Source organism: Heliangelus exortis, chromosome 4 (assembly GCF_036169615.1).
Source record: "Heliangelus exortis chromosome 4, bHelExo1.hap1, whole genome shotgun sequence".
Classification (NCBI taxonomy): Eukaryota; Metazoa; Chordata; class Aves; order Apodiformes; family Trochilidae; genus Heliangelus; species Heliangelus exortis.
This window is the reverse complement of record NC_092425.1, coordinates 41,255,209-41,275,921: the sequence shown is the minus strand read 5'-3', so window position 1 is coordinate 41,275,921 and position 20,713 is coordinate 41,255,209. Positions and strand designations below refer to the sequence as shown.

General features: G+C 43.1%; 1 protein-coding gene and 1 long non-coding RNA gene across 5 annotated transcripts in view; one reads left to right on the top strand and one right to left on the bottom strand.

Annotated features, from left to right (window-relative positions):
- The window catches only part of TBC1D14 (TBC1 domain family member 14), a 58,985-nt gene extending 43,225 nt beyond the window's left edge, over positions 1 to 15,760 (bottom strand). Inside the window, exons 1-2 of the mRNA XM_071744020.1 lie at positions 15,383 to 15,760; positions 9,607 to 10,339 (exon numbers count right to left, since the gene is read on the bottom strand). Of these exons, the coding sequence (XP_071600121.1) occupies positions 9,607 to 10,339; positions 15,383 to 15,431 (782 nt within the window). The 5' untranslated portion in view covers positions 15,432 to 15,760. The remainder of the gene's footprint in view (positions 1 to 9,606; positions 10,340 to 15,382) is intronic.
- Positions 15,761 to 15,903: 143 nt separating this feature from the next.
- LOC139796204 (uncharacterized) lies at positions 15,904 to 20,510 on the top strand. Of its 4 annotated transcripts, none has more exons than XR_011725885.1 (4): positions 15,904 to 16,728; positions 18,116 to 18,507; positions 20,253 to 20,321; positions 20,434 to 20,510. It is a non-coding gene; the product is annotated as an uncharacterized lncRNA (long non-coding RNA). The 4 variants fall into 4 exon arrangements; XR_011725884.1 differs by having other exon boundaries at positions 15,905 to 16,728; positions 18,116 to 18,222; positions 18,327 to 18,507; positions 20,253 to 20,504; XR_011725882.1 differs by having other exon boundaries at positions 20,253 to 20,504.
- Positions 20,511 to 20,713: the final 203 nt, after the last annotated feature.

Below are 20,713 nucleotides of genomic sequence, written 5' to 3'. Positions count from 1 at the left end.
AAAAAAAAAACTGAAAAAAGAAAACCAGCAGAACAAAACACCATCCAAAAAGTTCAAGAATTTTGGTAACAGTGAAGAATCTCCACAGCCAACAGCTGGCCCCGTGACCAGATAACACTGGTTTCTAGAAATAATTCACTAGATGCAGTGATTGCCAGTTCTTGAATTCCTCATTCCCAGAACACCTCTCAGTCAACTTAGGCTTTTAGTAAAGAAACAAAAAACATCAAACAAAGGAAAAAAAAAACTGAAAAAAGAAGACCAGTAGAACAAAACACCATCCAAAAAGTTCAAGAATTTTGATAACAGTGAACAATCTCCACAGCCAACAGCTGGCCCCATGACCAGATAACACTGGTTTCTAGAAATAATTCACTAGATGCAGTGATTTGCCAGTTCTTGAATTCCTCATTCCCAGAACACCTCTCAGTCAACTTAGGCTTTTAGTAAAGAAACCAAAAACACCAAACAAAGAAAAAAAAAAACTGAAAAAAGAAAACCAGCAGAACAAAACACCATCCAAAAAGTTCAAGGATTTTGATAACAGTGAAGAATCTTCACCAAGTCAAAATTATGCTCTGAGTAAGACTCCAAGATCACACACAAAAAGCAGAATTTTACCCCTGAGAGCTTGGCAAAGGTCAAGGTGAAGGCAGAACAGTGCTTGGTTTATAGATAAATAAATCCAACACAAGGAGAGTCAGGCAGCCTGGAAGTTGTTCTACCTATGGAAGAGGTAACTAAGGACAAGTCATGCTTTAGAAATCCCTGTCACATTTTATAAACCAAGTTTTCCAACCACTGGCATTCCTGTACAATCAGGAAGAACCAAAAATGACACTTCACAGTGTAAAAGCTACAAAAAAGGGCAAAAAAAAAACATTTTCACAGTTGAGGGAGACAATAATACAACAAAAGTCAGCAGTACAGGGTACCTGATAGCTTGCAACAGAGTAACTTGGAAATCCCTCATCAGGTTTCTGGGGAAAAAAAGCAGGATTTGATAAACTACTTATCAAGACTACAATGTTCTGCACTTGACTTTTTTTCTTAAGAGGGTAACCCTCATTTCAGAGAACAAAGGAGAAATCCTTCATATTTAGCAACCAGGCTGTACCAAACAACTATTCTGCATGTGGATGATGTATGAGAATGCTGTAGAATTCTCAGGAATGGGACTTTCAGTGAGTCAGGGCTCTCATTCAAAAGAAATATTTGGGTCCAGGTTCAAATTATTAGAGTCAACCAGCTGTACATAATGACTCTTTTCTAGCTGGCAAAATTTCCCACTATCCCGGTGTTACCAGCATGCAGACTTCTTCATTGGGCTGAGGTGCTATAACCACAAACACAAAAAATTAAATGAATGTTTGAAATGTCATCCTAAGCAAAAAGCTGAACCAGAGTCAACTGGAAGACTTTGCAGCAATAAAGATTAAATAGGGATGGGGTAGCATTAGCAAGATCAAGAGGAAAAAAAATATTAAAAGCTCTCTACCTGGTACCCAGGAGACTGAATCTGTATCCAGTTTGGGCCCCCTGAACTAAAATAGTGATTATAAACTGCAGATGGGCAGTGGGGAACCAGACCCAGAGCTTACAAGCAGGGATGCTGAGTGGTGGTTCCATTGAGCCTGGGGAGCATTTCCCAGAGATAGGAACACAACAACCAAGAGGTTGTCCTGGGCTGGCTGAGGAACAGCGTGGCCAGCAGGTCCAGGGAAGGGATTCTGCCCCTGTGCTCAGCCCTGGGGAGGCCACAGCTTGAGTCCTGTGTCCAGTTCTGGGCCCCTCAGCTCAGGAAGGAGATTGAGGTGCTGGAGCAGGTCCAGAGAAGAGCAAGGAGGCTGTGAAGGGATCCAGCACAAGTCCTGTGAGGAAGGGCTGAGGGAGCTGGGGGTGTTGAGGCTGGAGAAGAGGAGGCTCAGGGGAGACCTCATCACTCTCTCCAACTCCCTGAAAGGAGGTTGGAGCCAGGGGGGGGTTGGGCTCTTTTCCCAGGCAACTCTCAGCAAGACAAGAGGGCACAAGAGGTCTCAAGTTGTGCCAGGGGAGGTTTAGGTTGGACATGAGAAAGAATTTCTTTCCAGAGAGGGTGATCAGCCATTGGAATGGGCTGCCCAGGGAAGGGGTGGATTCTCCATCCCTGGAGATATTTCCAAAGAGCCTGGATGTGGCACTCAGTGCCATGGGCTGGGAACTGCAGCGGGAGTGGATCAAGGGTTGGACTTGATGAGCTCTGAGGTCCCTTCCAACCCAGCCAATTCTATAATTCTGTGATTCTAAGAGGCAAAGCAGCAAGGTGCTGCAAGGTAAATTCCAACTGGATAAAAAGGGAGGGGAAAAAAAAAAAATCAGCAGAGTGGCAATGGATAAATCCTGGATCGTGCAGGCCAGAGAGGTTGTGGTAAATCCTTGGATACACTGGAAGAATCCTGAGGAACATGACCAGTGCTGAAGTCAGCCCTGCACTGAGCAGGAGGTTGGAGCAGTTGGGACCAGAAATCCCTCCTGACCCAAACCCTTCTGGGATTCTGTACCTGCTGCAGCTCAAAGGGGAGACTAAAGAAATACCTTCTCTTCCCTCATCATTGTGACCCACTTCTTGGGTTTATTTTCTCAGTTATCAATGTAAAGTGTGAACAATTCCTTCTTTTCTGTAGGGTTTTTTTTCTTTATTATTCTTAGGCTTGAAACTTCTTGATGGCTCAAAAACTTCTTAATGACTCCAAAGAGATAATTAATATGGAGAGCCACTTAAAACAGCAATGCAATTAATGCTCTAATTGGGATCAACAGTTCCTGAAGATGAATTCAGAGATTATTTTTTTTCCTGCCAGCAAACTCAACAGGCATGTAACAGAGCTCTGAATACCCAGAGCAAGGAATAAAAACACACCTTCCTGCTCCAGAAAACCCATGGCCTCCATATGCTATTTCAGTTAATCAGGTATTCATTCATATGTAGAAATTTATGAACAGATCATTTCTTTAAAGCCTTTATAAAGCTGTTTAAACCCAAAACTTAATGTTTATTCCAACTTCCCCACTGATAACACTGCGAATGGGAAAACTGTTTGAAAAAAGAAAATCAAGGTGCAAGAATTTTTGTTTATTCCATCTAATTTCACCTTGTTCACTGCATTTTTCACAATGCTGACCCTGAATCAAGTACTTTTTACAGTCTGAGTAATTATTTTTCTTTTTATCATCCCTGTACTTGCAATAACTTGCAACAGCTGCTGTGGCTGATAAGGAAGGGAGGCAACAAAAAGTCAGTTGAGCATTAAATGGTATTTTGATCAGATAGATGGCAGTGTTTGTGTGCCCATCAGCACTTCCCAGAGCTCCTTTTGACACAGGGGAAGATCAAGAAAGTTTCTGCAAATTAAGTGAAGACAAAGCCCACCAAACCCACTCCTTCACCTAGACAACAAACTAGAATGAGGAGAGACCTTAATTGGACTCTGAATTAGTTCTTGAAGTCTATCAAAACCTATGTAATCCTCTTTCTCCTCAAAAGCAAGCAGGTAGGATGTGTGTAGCTAAACTCCAACCTTTCCAAAACAGCCTCATGTTGGAGATGAAAGAGAAGGAATGGGAGGGAAAAAGCAATACAGAACACAGCAAGCAACACACAACACCCACCTATGCTACAAATCTCACCCAGCAGCCAGTGGGAGACTTCTGTAATGCCTCCCACCAGCCACTGGAAAAGAAACATATTTGACTTTATTTTAAATAATAACTAAATAAAGCCTGACTTACTGCATAGCTTTGTATCATTACTGGGAAAAAAAAAACACCAAACAACAAAACCCAAACTGAAAGCACTGCTGTGCACATTTTTATCTTGCTCCCATAATGAACAAATAACTTCAGTAAGCCTCTTAGTTTGGCTGCCAAGCAAATGAAAACAGTTTTGCACAAACAGGAATTTAAATAGAACAGATTTTATCTGCAAAAGCAACTTCCCTTCACTTTAAAGAGCCACATCTCAAATCAGACTCAGTGCAAAATTTAATGAAGGACTAACAGAACAGTAACTGTAAATAAAAGCTCCATTATTCCAGGCAGAAAGGGAAAACAGGGACCAAAATGTCTGTGGACAGTTTCAGTTCAACACCTAGTGGAGAACAAACCTCATGACAGAAGTTCAAACTGAATGAGAGGGTAGGAATTGTGAAAACTGTGTCACACCCTTCAAGCTGTACCAAAAGAAAAAAGAACTCTGCACCTAGAAATATTTCAGAAAAATTCTGCATCTTTTCTTCTGTTCTTGTGGCTGTGCAAGTACAAGGCAAGGACCATCAGGGCTTTCCTTTCAAGCATGTACAAAAAGGCTTTCAAAGAGGCAGTATCCAAAACTCTGATGTAAAGACTGAAGCCCCCAGATGAACATCCCTGAGCCCCTCATGGGCTGCTGGAATTTTTCCAGCATCACACCCATCATCCTCCTTTCCTGGGCTGCTTCCCACACCACTGACACTGAAGGTCTCTCCACAGACCTTTGGAATTCCCATTATTGACACCAACCAGCTCAAAAAGCACCCAGGGAAAAGAGTGGTGAGGGATGAAACTGCCACCAAATTCATCTCATGAAACCCAGGGGTCAGGCTCCTGGGGTGTGAGGTGTCCAGGTGGGTTCCCTCCAGAGATTGGGACTCCTTCCTCCCATCTCCTGGCCACCTCCACTGGTTTTTGTTCATTTCTGGTTAAAAGCAGTGTATCCATACCCTTCCCCACTCCACATCCAGCTCTTTCTCCCTGTCCTAATCATTTCATTCAGATGGGTGCTCAGCCCATATCCCCCAGCAACTCATACTCTAATAGGCTTCATTTAGCATAAGACATGCAGGGAAGCAGAGACACCATCATATATAAATTTTAATAACTCAGAATACACAATCATAATTATTTTCATCCTTTTTCTTCCCTTCCATGGTGAGTGGATTCCCTTTTTGGAGAGATAAGAGTGGGAAACAAGCAGTGTGGTGCCCCTTGTTATTCTACCTTCCTTTTAACACCAAAATGAGAGAAGTATGATAAGCTGACTGCTCATCAAAATGGCATTATGAAAGTGTCCTATTCATAAAGTCACTTATTTCTTGTATCCATGGACCTAATTCCTGAGGTTGAGAACTCCCAATTAAGTGTGGCCAGGCACCTCAAAACACATATGTGTGTGTGTGGAGGTGATAAAAATGGAGGAGTTACCCAATTTAATGCTGAAACCAGCAGCTCCTGTTGTGTTATTTAAACCCTTTTTTCACCCAGACTCCCAGTAAGAGCACAGTCTACAAAAGTTTTGTTTCTATGTATGGTGTAGGGTGCCAGTCCTGCTTCAGAAGCTTCACTACAGATTACTTGGAAATAGTTAAAAATAATATTTTTTTAAAGTCCTTTGTGTAGCCCCTGTTCTCTGCAGAGGTTTCCTGAGATCCTGCTGCTTAGAACATTCAGATCAAAAACTTCCAGGAGGGGACTGAAAGAAAGAGAATAGAGATTCCTGGAAAACAGACAATAACCACAGCAGTGGGCTAAGTAAAAATTTAGTATTCTTAGAACTCCAAAGGAAGGGAACAGATTGAACTCATTACTGAAATGAACACAGTCCTTTCTATGGTCACTCTACATGTAACCATAAAAAGCCTCATCCTCACTCTCCAAAATGATAAATAAAACAGTAAATGAGAAGTCCAGCTTCTGCAGGATGATCACAACAGTCCTGACTCAGCACAGCTGTTTAAAAACCTGAGCATTTAAAAAGTCTGTGTTTCAGCAGTACTGTACAGAAGCAAAGTCCAAAGGTAAAACCCATTAACCTGTGCTACTCTGGGTCACCAGGGCAAAAGGACAGACAAGTCACTGCCTCCTCAGTCTCCCAGCCAATTATTTGCTCACGCTATTTCTCAAACCAAGTTCCTGCCATATATTCAAATTAAGGAAATGAATTCAAACTCCTGCTTGATGTGAAAGGCCTCCAGTCTTTTAGAGCTGACACTTGAAAACAAATCACCATGCCAGGTTTCTTTGTCAGCAGTACAGATGCTTCCAGAAGCAGGAACCCATTTTCATGTGCTGAGCTGCACCAGTGCTCCACCCAGCACCCTACCTGGGATGCCTCAAGCTGTTCCAAGAGGAAAGCCAGGTGTTAAAAAGCAGGCAATAGGTCACTTTTTCCTCACTTTGAATATTCCTGACACACCTAAAGAGCCTGAGGAGATAACTGGAGTTTTTGGAGTCTGAAGAGACAGCAACAGAGCCAGAGGAGCAGTCCAGGAAATGCTCTTCACCGTGGTGCTCAAGAAGGTGAGGCAGGAGCACTCCATTCCCAAGTGCTGGGATCAAGAGGCAACAAGCCAACAGGATTCTCCTTTCTCCAGCCAAAATCAACACTTGAGAAGACACCACAGATACTGCTGTAACACAGCACAGAGACTGCTGTGGAACACACAGCCTCATGCAGGAAAATTAAAAGGTACGGAGGAAAATTAAATGTACAGAGTGCTGAGAACCAGCAGGAGCCTCTCTAAGCATCTTCTTTATATTAGAGAAGATTTACCCTTAGCTGGAAACATGCAGATTAGGTGGGAGGGACCCTGCACCAGGCATCTGATTTTTGTCAGGACTATGCCTGCAGGCAGCTGTAAATCTGCACTGACCTATCCAGACCAAACCCAATCTTGACAAGTTCAGAGAAACAACTAAATTCTCAGATGATAAACACAGCTGCTGTTCCATCAGAGGTTTCTCCTTCTACCAAATGTCAGCAACTTGAGCAAAACCTGAGCTGACTCATCTTTGCCCTCAGTGATTCAAAACTGCATCCCACCACCCAGAGGCCTCAAAAAACCCAACCTGATGGAGGCTGAGAGCAGTGCAGCTTCACCCCCCCACCATCAGGCTGCTGGGAAGTAGGAGAACTGTATACAAACCACTCAGGTGCTGCTTCTCCCATCTTGTGTACAAGTGTGCCAGCCACTCACCAAAGCAGTTTGCATTTCTCCTTCCATAGTTTCTCCTTGGTTTTCAAGAGGGAAGGTTGATGCATTCCATCATAGAATGGTTTGGGTTAAATCCTTAAAGCTCATCCAGTCCCAACCCCCTGCATGGGCAGGGACACCTCCCACCAGCCCAGGTTGCTCCAAGCCCCATCCAACCTGGACTTGGACACTGCCAGGGATGGGGCAGCCACAGCTTCCTTGGGCAACCTGGGACAGGGGCTCAGCACCCTCAAAATAAAGAATTTCTTCCTAATGTCTGACCTAAATCTCCCCTCTTCCAGCTTAAACCCATTGCCCCTTGTCCTATCATTACCTGCCCTTGGTAACAAGTCCCTCTTCAGCACTTAATCTCAAGTGGAATTCCTTTCAGCACAGAGAGAAGGGGCAGGTACAAAGTTGGACTTTGTACCTACCACAGCAGCACTTTTTACAAGCTACTTTAAGAAGCTCCCTTCTCAGCAAGTTGCTCTCCAAAGCTACTACTCCAAATGCCTTCTCCTTGCCTAACCCTGTACACAAACCCTGGCACACAGCAGAGGGTGAGTTAGGTAGGGAGGCCCCTAGAAGTCTGTTACTTTCAAACAAAACACTGCAGGACCAAAGTTCATTCACTCAACTTCATGTTTAAGCACTGGGAATCCAAGGAGCCCACAGAAACTCCAGGGAACTGTAGAGGAAGCAGTTGCAACCCCATGGTTAGCAGACTGCAAACATAAAACCCAGCAACATGTTTTGATCCTTACCAGTGTTGACAGCATCAACACAGACAGAGCTCCCTGCAGCACAGCCCTGAGAAGCTCCTTGCTAGTTCAGCACCTGAGAAAGTCACAACCAACTTGCACGACCCAAGGGAAGGGATGCATAAAATATGGGGGTGTGGTGTGCAAGCAGAAAAAGTGAGCAACTCTTTCCAAAACAGAGCAGAAAGTAGATGGTAAAGGGAAGGATATGGAAGGGCAGGGCACAGACAGAGCACCTGGAACTTCAAAGCTTCAAGTCACCTAGTTTGTATTAATCCTCATGTTCTCATGAAGTCTTCACATGGCCACCAAGATTACCTGTTTCCCACTTAAAAGGTAGTTAAGGACAGTCTCTGCTCCCTGGAATTCAGCATTCCTGAAAAGATTCCCATTAAAAAACTCAGTCCAGTGAGCACCACTGTTTCTCTAACACTGTCAGAACTTCTGGAGACTACACTAGGACAGCAGTTGGACAGATGGCTTTATTTTGTTGGGTGAGGTATGGTGAGGAGCAGTTAAACACACTGCTTTGAGCAGGATATTAATGTTCCTGTTCCACAGTGCTCCCCCCAGGCTGAAGGACAGCAGTTGTTTGAGTTAGCAGTTGTTCTACCAGAGTGGGTAACAAAAGTTCATGTTTTGAAGCACCCAGAAGCCTCTTGTTAAGTCTGGTTCCATGGCAACAGAGGTCCACAAAAAGCTTCAGCACCTCAAACATGACTGATGCCTGGAGTTCTGCTGCACAGCAGCTTTCACCCAAGAATAAAAACCAATAAAGACTTCAGCCCATTCAGTAGATCTAAAAAAAAATGCTCCTCTTAAGCTTCACAAATACAGCAGCCTTTCAAAGAATGATGTTTGCTAATTCTGTAAGCATTTTATCAGGCTCTTCACTTAATGCAAAAAAACCCAATTTACATGAGGGGAAAAAAAAGAGATTAGCTGAAGCAATCGTGTTCAAAACAGGTTAGATTTGGCTAACTCTGCTTGATGGCCAAAGTTTATTTCTAAAGCTGTTCCTTCTAAATGTATCATTCTTCAGGCACTTTATCCTAAAAGTAAGAGGCATCATGGTGGCTTTAAATAAACAGAAACAAAAAAATACCAACAAACAAGCCAAACTGTAAAAAGCAGGCTAGTCCTTTTCCTCATTTGCCCCTTTCACTGGGTGTCTGCATTTAGAACACCTTAGCATTCAAAGGCCATGTTGAGATGAGGTGGGTAACTGAGTGGTGGTTGCTTTCATTTCAACAACTGAGTGACAAAATGTCAGATGTTCTCATTTCACACAAAAATGAAGGAAAAAAGGTAGAAACAACACTGTACCTGAGATTTGGGAAAAGCAGAGAAGTCACACAAGTGTTTGGCAAGTACATGTGTTTTAACCTTCATGCCCTTAACACTGACCAATAAAATACTCATTTACTATTAGGACCAATTTTGAATCATTAGATGTCCTTCAGCAGAGGTGTGGATCCTACCTGTATTTACTTATTTATGGGACAGGAGATTAAGGACCTTGGCTGAGATCACAGAACCCATCACTGGAGAAGGCAGGAAGAAAACCTTTGTTCAGTGGAAAGAACATTGTTCAGAATTCATTTTATTGTACTGTGGGAGGAATCTTTTAAGAAGCTTTAAGATGCTTCCATGTATCATAAAGATAATACAGAGCAGGATTCAGAGCCTCAGTCCCTAGCAATATTTGCTGACTTACTGGGAAAAAAGTTAACATCAATTTAAATTGAAATAGCAAGCCACTGCCTCTTTCAAACTACAATACCACACAAGACCTTCTTGCTATGACCTTACTTCATCCCACTATTAAATTCAAATATATACTTTAGAGAAAAAATTACCTGGCAAAGAAGTTTGTGAAAGGTTCCAGTATTCTTCGCTTGCTGTCCACGTCTGCCTCTTGACAAGGCCCCTGCTGGCACTGATCATTGGTCTCTTTAGTGGAATTCAGGGTGACATCTGAGAAGTGGGCCTCGTCTGTCTCGAGGTTCACAATTGCACTTGAACTGCTTGTGACCACAAAGTCCAAAATGTCCTCGTTGCTGACTGACAAAGTGGCTGAGAGCTCCGTGCTGAGGCTCGAGACGCTGCAGACGGAGACGTCGTCGCTTCGGCTCAGAGGTTTCGCAGTGGGGCTGTAAAGTTTGACAGTGTCGTAGCCACTTCGGGGGAAAGTGGAGGATTTCCTCACAGTGTGGTCCTGCTCAGAGGACAGGGAATTTGGAGGCACGTAAGATGGCAGCGTGGAGGCGCTCTGAAAAGCCCTTTCGGGCACCACTTCAGGTTCTGACTTTCTTTTCACATTTAATGCGCTGCAGTGGACGGGCTCTGGGTTCCCTATTTCTAGAGTTGGAATCCCAGAATCCACTGATTTAAGGCTGTGACAATCTTCTAAAACATTGGCCAGCTGGCCAGGCCCATCCTCGGGTGATGAGAGGGATCTTGGGGTCCTGGAGTTCAAGTTTGGAAGGCCCTGGAGAGTGCTGCCTGCTTTAATGTCCAGAATTCCCACGAAGCTCAAACCATTCAAGGAGTTGGAGAAACTCCCATCAGTTGTCTTGGCCCAGCTGGTAACTGGTTAAAAAAAAAAAGCAAAGATTATGAGCTGGCAGGAAGGTTGTGGTTTGTTCCTGGCTGTTTGGTGGGGTTTTTTTTAAACACACTCAGTCCTGTCAGAATTTAGGCTTTTAATTTAAAGTTATTCATCTTCTCTTGCACATTATTACCAAGCCTTCCCCCTGGGTGAAGAAGCAGGACAATGGCAACTTAAATAAGGCTTCTAGAAAATGTCAAGCATAAAAAGCTTTTAATAAGCAGTTTGTGTGGCATTGTTTGTTTCATAGACATCTCCTGAGAGTGAAATTACATACTATAAAAATTGTAGTATTTAATGTTCCGTGTCAATATTAAGACAAATGCTTGAAATTAACTTTTATGCAGCCATAAGTGCACATTTACTGAGGCTGGGGAGGGGACTACAACACTTATTTCCATACACTTAGATCAAAACTCTGATGTGTTCATTAAAATGGAATTTCTTAAGCGTTCTCCTGGAATCCATAAATCTGACAATAAAATTTGTCACTGAAAAGAATGCCCAAATATCACTCTTGTTTTAAGCAAGAGGTGCAAAATCCGAATGCCTACAAAGCTATTCTCACAGTGTTCAGACAACACACGTGATGCACTCCATCAGTGCATGCACAATAAAACTGACACTTGCAAATAAATTATATTTATTGCCCTCAGGGATGGCTACCCTTGGTATTTGCAACATATACCCACAGTCTCCCCAGAGCCTGCCAGCTGGGCAGCTCATCCAGCCAGTGCCCCACTTTTAGCCTAAATCTGAGCAACCCTCAAAGAGAGGACAGTGAAGGGTGAGCTGCAGGGTTATGATGTTCCATAATCCTGGAACATCACCAGGACTGGCTCCCAAAACTGCTGCTGACCCTTTGAAACACTACTTATTGTTGTGACCTTACATACATCTTCTCTTCCTAGATTAATAGTTAAATTACCTACAGTTCTGGGTTTCTTCTCTCTGAGCAAAGTGTGAAAAATACTCCTCCCATCTTGCAAGACCAATTTTTCTCCAGTTCCTGTAGCCTGGTCTCCTTTTTCTGGTCTCCTGTTCTCTCTCAAGTGTAGCACATAAATTTAAGGTGCCAGTTGTCCTCTACAAGGTCTCCTCCTCATTCCACTTTTAAAACACCAGCAAATGCTGCCCCCACCTTCCAAAACAAAACCCACCAACCACAGAGAAACCCCAAACATCTCATTTAGGAGAGCTGGTGCCCCCTGGGAATTCCAAACCACTAATGGCATCTCAGCTCTGCCCAAACACCAGGTTTGACACCACCTCTTCTTAGATCTGAGCCCATCAATACACCTTGGCCCTGTGACCCTGATGCGCAATAAGTGACAGAAAACATATTTCAACCCTATTCCACTTGTCCAAACTGTAACAATTTTTTCCACAAGCTTTGAGTCACACAAAAAAATATGTGAATCCAAACCTACTTCATATGCTGAACCAGCTCTTTAACTTACTACACAAATACTATTCACAAGCTGATCCAATACTCCAGCTCAACCACCTGTATGGAAAAGTCAAGTAGAAACAACCCTGGATATTTAATCTTTTAGATTAGACCTTTTTACACCTTTTTAACTGCCAACTATACACAACCCATCCAAATCAATCAATTCATCAACTGCTTAATCCTTTGGATAAGCAAGGTTTCACATTTATTTTCTGACTAAAAAAAAAAGCTGGTGAAAATGTAGACTTTTCTCATAGAGCTGCTACAGTAACTTTTCTACTTTCATGTAAGTTTACATCCCCTACATTTAAGAAGTGCTGTCTTCAGATAGCTTAGCAAATCACCTGCATACACCACATTAAAACTGCAAAAGTCAGCAAAAAACCCAAACAAAACCTCCTAAACACCATCTTTGAATGCAGGCAGCAAATTAGTTCATGAGTATTTTTATCTTCTACTTCATTAAGTGATCTGTGATACATGAAGTGTATAGATATGCTGTAACATGGAGCATGAGGGATAATTACTGCTTTATACTTGAATCTCCCTCTTGCTAGGATGCACTTATCTTTCTAACTGAAGTCTGACTGTTTTCTCTTCCCCATGCTCATCCCCCCTTTCATAAAATGTTATATTGCCCTTTAAATCAACTGCCCACCCAGTCCCAGTGGTTCTCTAAAGCATATACACAAACTATGGAACAGCACAAGCAAGGGTGCTTGCTGTATCACAATTAATACTTATTAATGCAGCCCAGCAAACATAATTACAGAAATGTAATCAGCCAGGAACAACTTGGATGATGTTTGGGTAACTAGCACAAACATGTTCCCACAATGAATTCCTCCAGTGACTGCCTCCACTTCTGCCTAATAATTTTCTCAGGCAGTAGCCAGTCCTTAGTTTAATTGTAGGACTCTTTTCCACTAAGATTACAACTGGTAAACATGCAGGTGGCCTTGGAAGAGGCAGCAAGCACAGCAGCTCAAGAGGCTGAACAATTCTGTAAGCAAGAGAGGTCCAAGAGAAGGGAAAACAAATTTCTACATGAGGTACTGAAGCTGTCTTCACTTGGCTTTGTGTTATTTTTTTTTTAAGCAATAAATTTTAACAGGAAGAGATCCTTTAAAAGAGGTGAGCAGCAAATGCAGAAGTGTGTAACAACTATAGCTTGCTGGAGCAAATTATGCAATAACAAGCTAAAAAGGTTTTACACAACTCAGTGAAACTGTGGGAGGCTTTGAAGTACACCCATCAGTAGCTTTAAATGAAAACCTGAGATGCAATTAGCTGGCAGAAACATCCATGAGGGCTCCTTGATTCATTTTCCATCAGGTTGTCGTAGGAGTGTTTTTAAGAATGCAGAAAAGTGATATTTATATTCTTTGTTTTAGCTGCCTCACTGGTAAATGCAAAACCTAACAACTGATGTCAAACAGAGTCAGTGTCATGTGCTCCAATACTAACTTATTTCCATGAATAATTTCATTACTGTAAAATTGTTACAGTCGTAAAACCCCCAGACATTATTAAAGTAATAGCAGTAAAATAAACTATTGAGAGACAGTAAGGAATTTTGTCTGCACACTTTTTTATTCCTGCAAAAGGTAAATGAACAGCCTAACTCCTTGCCAAATTACACTGAGGATGCTAGGAGCTAATGAGCATGTAAGCTCAGGGAAAAAAAACAGAGGATTTCTAAACAAAAAGAAACTCAGGAAATCCCCAAACTGCCAGTACCAGAATTTCAGGAAAGTATCAGTGTACTCCAGTCCTACTTTTAGGCCCTCTCTCTGCTTAATTCTTCTACCCAACAGGTGGAGTTTGGGTCTGTCCCAGTCCAGCTGTCCTTACAGCCTCAGGGTCCCCAGATTCTGATCATATCAGAAGGCTCTGACAATAGCCACAGGTTTTAAAACAGTTTTTGATTTTACACACTACCAAATCATGAAGAGGGGACGAGTGATACTTGTTTATAATGCCTAAAATCTAAAATGAATTGGCTTTTTAACTCATTTTGATATAAAATTTAAAGAAAGTTAATTGCAGTGCCAAACAGAGTAAAACAAAGATCAGAAACCAAGCCACAATTTCTTATCTTACAAGTTTGCTGTGACTTGCAATAAAATTTATTTAGGCAATTGATTGGCTCAGAAGGAAGAGTAAAACAACTCTACAAAACAGGCTTTAGATCTTCTTGCCTCAAAGGAATGAGAGGAATGGTTTACACATACTGCTCAGTTCACAGAGTTAACATCTCAACTCTTATCACCTTGTCTCTTCAGCAATTATCTCTGCCAGCTTTTTATTAAAAAAAAAAAAAAAAAGGAATTGCCTCAATTACAAAGTTGTGACTGGTTTTTTTTGTTACCTTCCTAAAGGGAAAACGTATTTAAAATTAAAAAAGCAAAGGATTTTAACTCCACATGTGTTTCACAGTTATTCAGTAACAAGAAACACTCTGCTGCTATCAAGCTCAGTTTTGTTTATGAAACATTTTTGGGTTGGGGCTGTTTTGTGTTCATGTCCTGACAGCCACAGCACTGCCCCGGTGAGGAATTCCTGCCCTGCAAAACATCCCGAATTGGGACAAAGCAGGAGAATGAGGTGCAGTGACTGAGGCGACCTATGGAAGCACCGCCAAAACTTCAGTGGCAAAACCGAAACACTTTGGGTGTTTTTTTTGTTTTTATTAAGTCTCTAACTTAACTCCCTGCTGGCGTCCTTCACAGAGTGTGAGCTTTACATGAGCTGAGCGTTTGCAGAGGGATTATAAGTAAACCATTCACTGCTCTTCAACCTTTTTCCTCCGTCAGGCAGGCAATATAAGTGAGTCAGAGTGTTCTGATCCACAAGCAGGTTACAGGAGTTTTGGTTTTTTTTTTCCCCACACCTATATTACTTTAAAAAACCTGAGGCCACATTAAATTAGCAGCAGTGTGGGAAGAACTTCAGCTGATCTTACTCTGAGTTTTGTTTGGGTCTTTGGGAAATCCCCCAGGAGACTGAAGTGGAAAGTGTTTGAGAGGGTTGTGGGGGGAGAGGTGGTTCCTCTTCAAGGGTGACCCAACACTGCGAAGGTTTCCTGGTGGCCTCCATTAAAAAAAAAAAAAAAATCCCAACAGAAAAAACTGAGCCAAAACAACAACCAAACCATAAACAAAAAGCCACCCCAGATAACTAGAAAAAAAAAAAAAAATCAAACAAAGATAAAAAATCGCCAAAAAAACAAAAAACCCAAGTGAAGGCTTTCCCCAAAGGTTTGAGGGAGCAACGCTCACTCTCCTCTGTGGTTTTTAAGCCTCTCAATGAAGACTCCGTCGGCAAAGAGCTGCTCCGCAAACTTTCCCTGGTGGGCAGAACCGGCGGGCAGAACCGGCAGGCAGAACCAGGAGCCCCTCACGGCGGGGGCCGCTCCCTCAGGTGTCGGCGCCCACTCGGTCCCCCCCGGGCTGTGCCCCTCACCCCAAGAGGTGCCACCGAACCCCCCCCGTCCCCGATCCCGTCCCCGGCAGCACTCCGAACCGCCTCCCGAGGAAGGGAGAGCCCCGCAGAAACTTTGACGCCTCACCGGGGTAACGCTGCTGCTGCCCTCCGTCGCTCTCCTCATGCTGGGCCATGCCCGAGCCGCCTCAGAGCTGCCGCGGGGTTACCAGGCGGCTGGCGGTTGCGGCGGGCGGTCCATATCGCTCTCCGATCCTCCCGGAGGAGCGGGAAGGGTTCACCGGAGGTGAAGCGGCTCAGACCCCGTTCGCCGGGTTCCCGCTCGGCGCTGCTCGGGGCCTCCCATGGCGCCCGCCCCCGCTGAGGGGACGGTGCGGGGCACACCTGGGTACGGGCGCAGCGGCGGGAGGCTGCCTGCCGGGACGATCCGATCCCTGCGGCTCGGCCTCCTCCTCCCTCCCTCCCACTTCCCCGTAGTTCCCCCTCCTCAGCGCGGCCCTCAGAAGCACCGCCCGCCGAGGAGGAAAACGCCTGCGCCGCGGGAGGAGGCGGAGGAGGGAGAAGGAGGAGGTGGATGGAGCTGAGGGGTGGGCGCCATTTTGGATCACCTCAGCGGGGCTGCGGCGGGGATGGGTAGGGATGGGATATGGAGGGGGTATGGGAGGTGGGTTCAGTGACCCCCGGGAGCGGGAAGGGTTGAAGATCGGTGGGACTTAAGGGAGAGCCCCGTGCTGGAGGGGAGATGAGGTCTCGGCACCGGGCGGGTTGTGAGGTACCGGCAGCACCGGGAGACGAACGGTGCCGGGGTGCCCGGACCTGCGGGCGGGTGGCCTCCGGGTAAAGCAGTTCTGCGGGGGGACTGAGCTGATGTTCCCGGGTGCTTTTAAGAGGAAAATAAAATTCGGTGTTTTTATTTTTCCTCAAGTTTGGGCTGTCAAAGGGTTGGGGCATCAGGTGAAGGTGTAGCCATAGGTCTGGGACTGGCCTGAAACGCCCGAAGTGGAGGGTCTGGAATAGCTCAGTTGTTGTTCTAACGTGTTATCTTTCAGTCTTCTTATCTTTAATCTTAAAATTGTGCCCTTTTGGCGTTTGCGTAGCTCACCTGTCCTGCATACACCTTCTCTCCACCCCCATACTGGAATTAAAGGAGTTCCCAGCAACCGGTCCCTTGCGGGAGCAGAGCTCTCATGTTTTCCTTATCATCTTTGAAACTTGTTCCTTTTTTTTATTTTTTGCTCTCTAAAGGTTACAGGCGTTTTGCACCCACATTCAGCCATCAGTGCTGAGAATGGTGGCAAGAGAAAGTTGTTCCCTGTTTTAACTGGATGCATCTGACTCTCACCACCAAAAATACACGAATTTGAAGTAATTAGTTCAGTATGAAGACGAGCAAAGCCATGATTCTTCAAGCTTGGATGTGGGAAAGTTTCAGGTGGATGAATTGTGAAAAAGGCTGAAGTAAACTTGTCTAAGGTACTTGCACACCCCCTGAAGCTGACTTTTTGCATTAGCAGTTAGCATCAGTTCTGTTAAAAGATGTCTCCAACCAAGATAATATAGTTTCTGCCTGAAAGTATTTCATATTATTCTTGGGTATTTGTAAAAGCTGAAGGGCTGACATGTGCCTAAATGCAGTGTCACAACATGAGCTCTCAGAAGTGCCTCATGTCCTAATTACTAAAAGGAAACAGAACAGGTACTACCAGGTACAGGAAGTATAAACACATAAGTGCAAAAAGGGACCTTTAGCACCTTTGCTTTTCAGCTCTGAAAAATTTAAAGCTTACCCAGAAGGAAGAAATCAAGTCTTCCTATTTTGAATACATGGGTTTTAAGAAAACCATCAAAAGCAGGGTAAGTTAATTGCTCGGTGTGGTTATCAGCAATGCCCTGGCATTTATTCAGAGCCAGGTAAACCTGTAAAACGCTTAATTTTGTAAAAATTCTTGGGACAGAATCCTGATTTTGTTCAAAGGTGTCTTGCCTGTGGTTGGTATGTAGAAATGAAGCACTACATAGAGCAGCCTCCAGTTGGCAGCTGTGGGCAAAAACCATCTAACTGGTCTAATAATGAGAGCTAGAGAATTTTAAGTTTTTGAAAACATTTTTAATTAAAAAACCCTATCATACAAACTCAGATTGATGCCAGCAGGATTTGTTAAGACCAGGTTTATGGTTGCTCTGCAAAAAAGCTTGAAGGGTGTGTGCTCTCTTCTGTCACAGTGTTTTTTCCAAAATATACTGTGTATGAAAAAAGTAGGGGAAGTAATAGTCCTTCCTTTGTTCCTTCAGAACAAGGGAGAGTTCAGGAATAGAAATGCAAGCTTCCCTCCTGCTTCTTATGCCTGTAGATGTGGGAAATCATTCTCTGCTTACACTTCCAATTCTGTTTTGAAGCTTCAGCACTTTTGGAATTGCTGAAAGTTTTATATTTGTTTAGAAACCAGATGGGAAGATCCAGATTGAATTTTCAAACTCGTCAGAAGCCAAGTGTGATGTAAACAGCTTTCAAGTGTGATCCAAACAGCATTTGAATTGGTCGTGCAGCTCCCTGTCCACCCTGAGGTCAGTGATCTCTGTCATAAACTAGAGGACATCTCAATATAATCTTTGTTTCTCTAGTTATCAAAATATTTGTGTTGTCAGGATACAGCAGTTGCACACTAGCTGACCAGCAGCTCCTGCCTCCATTTCTCATCACTAATTTCAGGTAGTTGTAGGTAATGCAAGGATGAGTGCAGGGGTACTAAGGGTAGCAAGTGATGGATAATCTGTTACAGGGTGATGGAAAAGTTCCCTCTAGAAGATTAAGTGTTAGAACAGAGATGAGACATTGATCTTTTTCCTCTTTGCTTTACAGACTTCTGTGTGTGGTACAGTAAGCAATGCACAGGAAAAGGGAACACAATAAATTCAGGCAGAAATGAGCAGGATGATGATTTGATCAAAAATACCACTACTTCACAAGTAAAGGGTGAGGTTTTCAGCAAATGGAGCTCTTCCACTGGGCTCTTCTAATTCACCAATTAATTTTGTTCCTGCAAAATTAGCATTTGCCTTCTGTGTTCCAGAGCAGTCCATGTCAAGCACAGCCACCATCTGCACTGGCAGTGAAACATCTGTGCCCCAAACCATTTAATCACTTTGGGGTGACTCAGGAACAGCTGGAGACCAGGGCACTTCATTCTACTAAAAGGCTGCCTCCTCCTGTAGGAACTCAAAGCAGTTAAAGGATGAGGAAAAAAAAGCCAGGTTTGTAGCTACCATTATTGTTAACCCTTCTGTTACCACTGGGTAAGAATTTTTGTGGTTTCATCATGGTTCATGAGACAACAGCAAGAAAACAAAAGAGCAGGAAAGGGGAGTGCTCAGAATTGCAGCATCATAAGTGCCCATAAATAATTGCCAACAAACCCTCTATTGTACTAACATTATGAATTATAACTTGTCACTAAATCATACCAGAGAAGGAAACAAGGGTTTTATGCACAGCTGCATCATGAAAAGTTGGGATGCTGTAGCAGATTTAGTCTCTTAAGCAAGCACAACTTAAATTACATTTCCAAAAAGCAAGGAGATTTACTCTGTAACACAAAAGGCATTGCACCCAGTGTGTGGCAGCTTTCTCTAGGAATGTGGTAGGAAAGAAAAAGGAAGAAAAGTAGAGTAAAAATTAGGAACTGTCCAGTAGTAATGCTGAATGCAACCAAGTAACATTCAGCTGGGCAGGTAACAGATCCAATTATTATCACTATGGATCTGCAGTGCTTCAGGGGATTTAGTATTTTTGAATTGAATAAAATTCTAGGGAAAAGGAGGAAAAATATTTTAAAAGCATGAATACCAATTGAGGCTTCTTGAAGAAGACTTTGTTGTCAAGCAGATAAGGGCTCCAGACTTGAAAGACTGTATGAGCTAAAACCCCATCTCAGAGTAAAGGCAATTAAAAAGCAAACAGCAGTACAAAAATGACAGCAAAACTGGAGTTTTAGCACCAGTTCTTCCAGAAGCACTTGCCCTGCAGGAAGGCTGGCAGGTAGAAGACATGAATGTCCACAGAAGTGTCTCCTCCAAATGTCCTTGGATCCCCAAGGATGAAGCAGGGCAGGAAAAACAGTATTTTACCCCAAGGTCACTTTTTTTTGGCAGGGTGCTGACCCACTGGTAGCTTTGTTTTGCCTTTTAATCCCATCACCATCCCACAGGAGCACAGGGGGAGGCAGCTCATGAAGTTCATAAATCATCACATATTATCATGCATTTTTTTAAGGCAACTTGTGGACACTGGGAAAGGGTTCTTACTGTAGAAAGCTAAAATGGTTTAGTTAAATCTTACTTGTCCCAAACCTCTGGAGCCTTTTTGCTCCTACTTTCACAGGTCATTAAATTACCTGAGCTGTTGTATGTGAAAGGCAGATGACAAATTCCTTGGGGATAATATTTAAATGCTCTTGGCAGGAAAAGAATGTGTTACTGGTAAGGAATGTAGGAAAGTCTGGTTCTCCAGGAGCTTTCCATGTCCTGTGAAGTCCTGCCCTGCTACCACCAGGCAGTTGCTGCCTAGGATTTATTTATCCCTGGGTTTTGCAGGACAGAAGCATTAGGATTCTTTAGGACACATGGAGTGAATATGAATCCAGATACAATAATTTAAAAGCCTGGCTGATTAAATGTAATTATTAAGCTGCTTCTATAGACACGATGGAAATATGTACCTTCTGCTGACTTTAAGAAATAATTAAAAATAAGTTGTCTCTGAAAGTTCTAACCACCAACTTTAAAGCACACAAGATAGCAATGAACAAAAATGTTCACCCAGGGGCCTTGCAGAGCAACTATTTTCCATTATTTCCCATATTTATGTGTTGTTTTCATGGCACTCCTAAACCAGGGCAGCTGCAGTCACTCCACCAAGCTGAACATGAGCTGGTAAAAAAACAGGTTTGTCTTTCTCCTTTTTACAAGAAGAGTTAGGAGTGTGCATTTTCTTGTCACAGATGCAGTTTTTATCAAAGCAGAAGAAAGATACTGGCCACTTGATGGCAAAGAACAAGCTGAAGGAGAAAGTAAGTCTGGTATTTTAGATCCCACACTATATAAAATCATTTAGCTGTTTTGCCAGAGGGGGTCTGTGTTTGCTTGGGTTTTAATTTTTAAAACTTTTAATTTTTTTTAAAGAGGTCTCACATTCTCCAAACTGTCATTAGAAATCAATTTTTGGAATGAGACTTTTCCAATGAAAACTGGAATGAGAAATTGGAATTGGAATGAGACATTTTCCAATTTTTGGAATGAGACTTTATACAGAAATAATGAAGTCCAGGGCTGTGCTTACTTTGTCTTTTTAGAGGAAAACATGCAGTGTATTTAATTTTCCTGCATTATACTAAGAATATTAGTATATTAGTATAACATACTAAGAATATTGCCAGACAGAGAGGGAGCTGGGAGTCTGGAT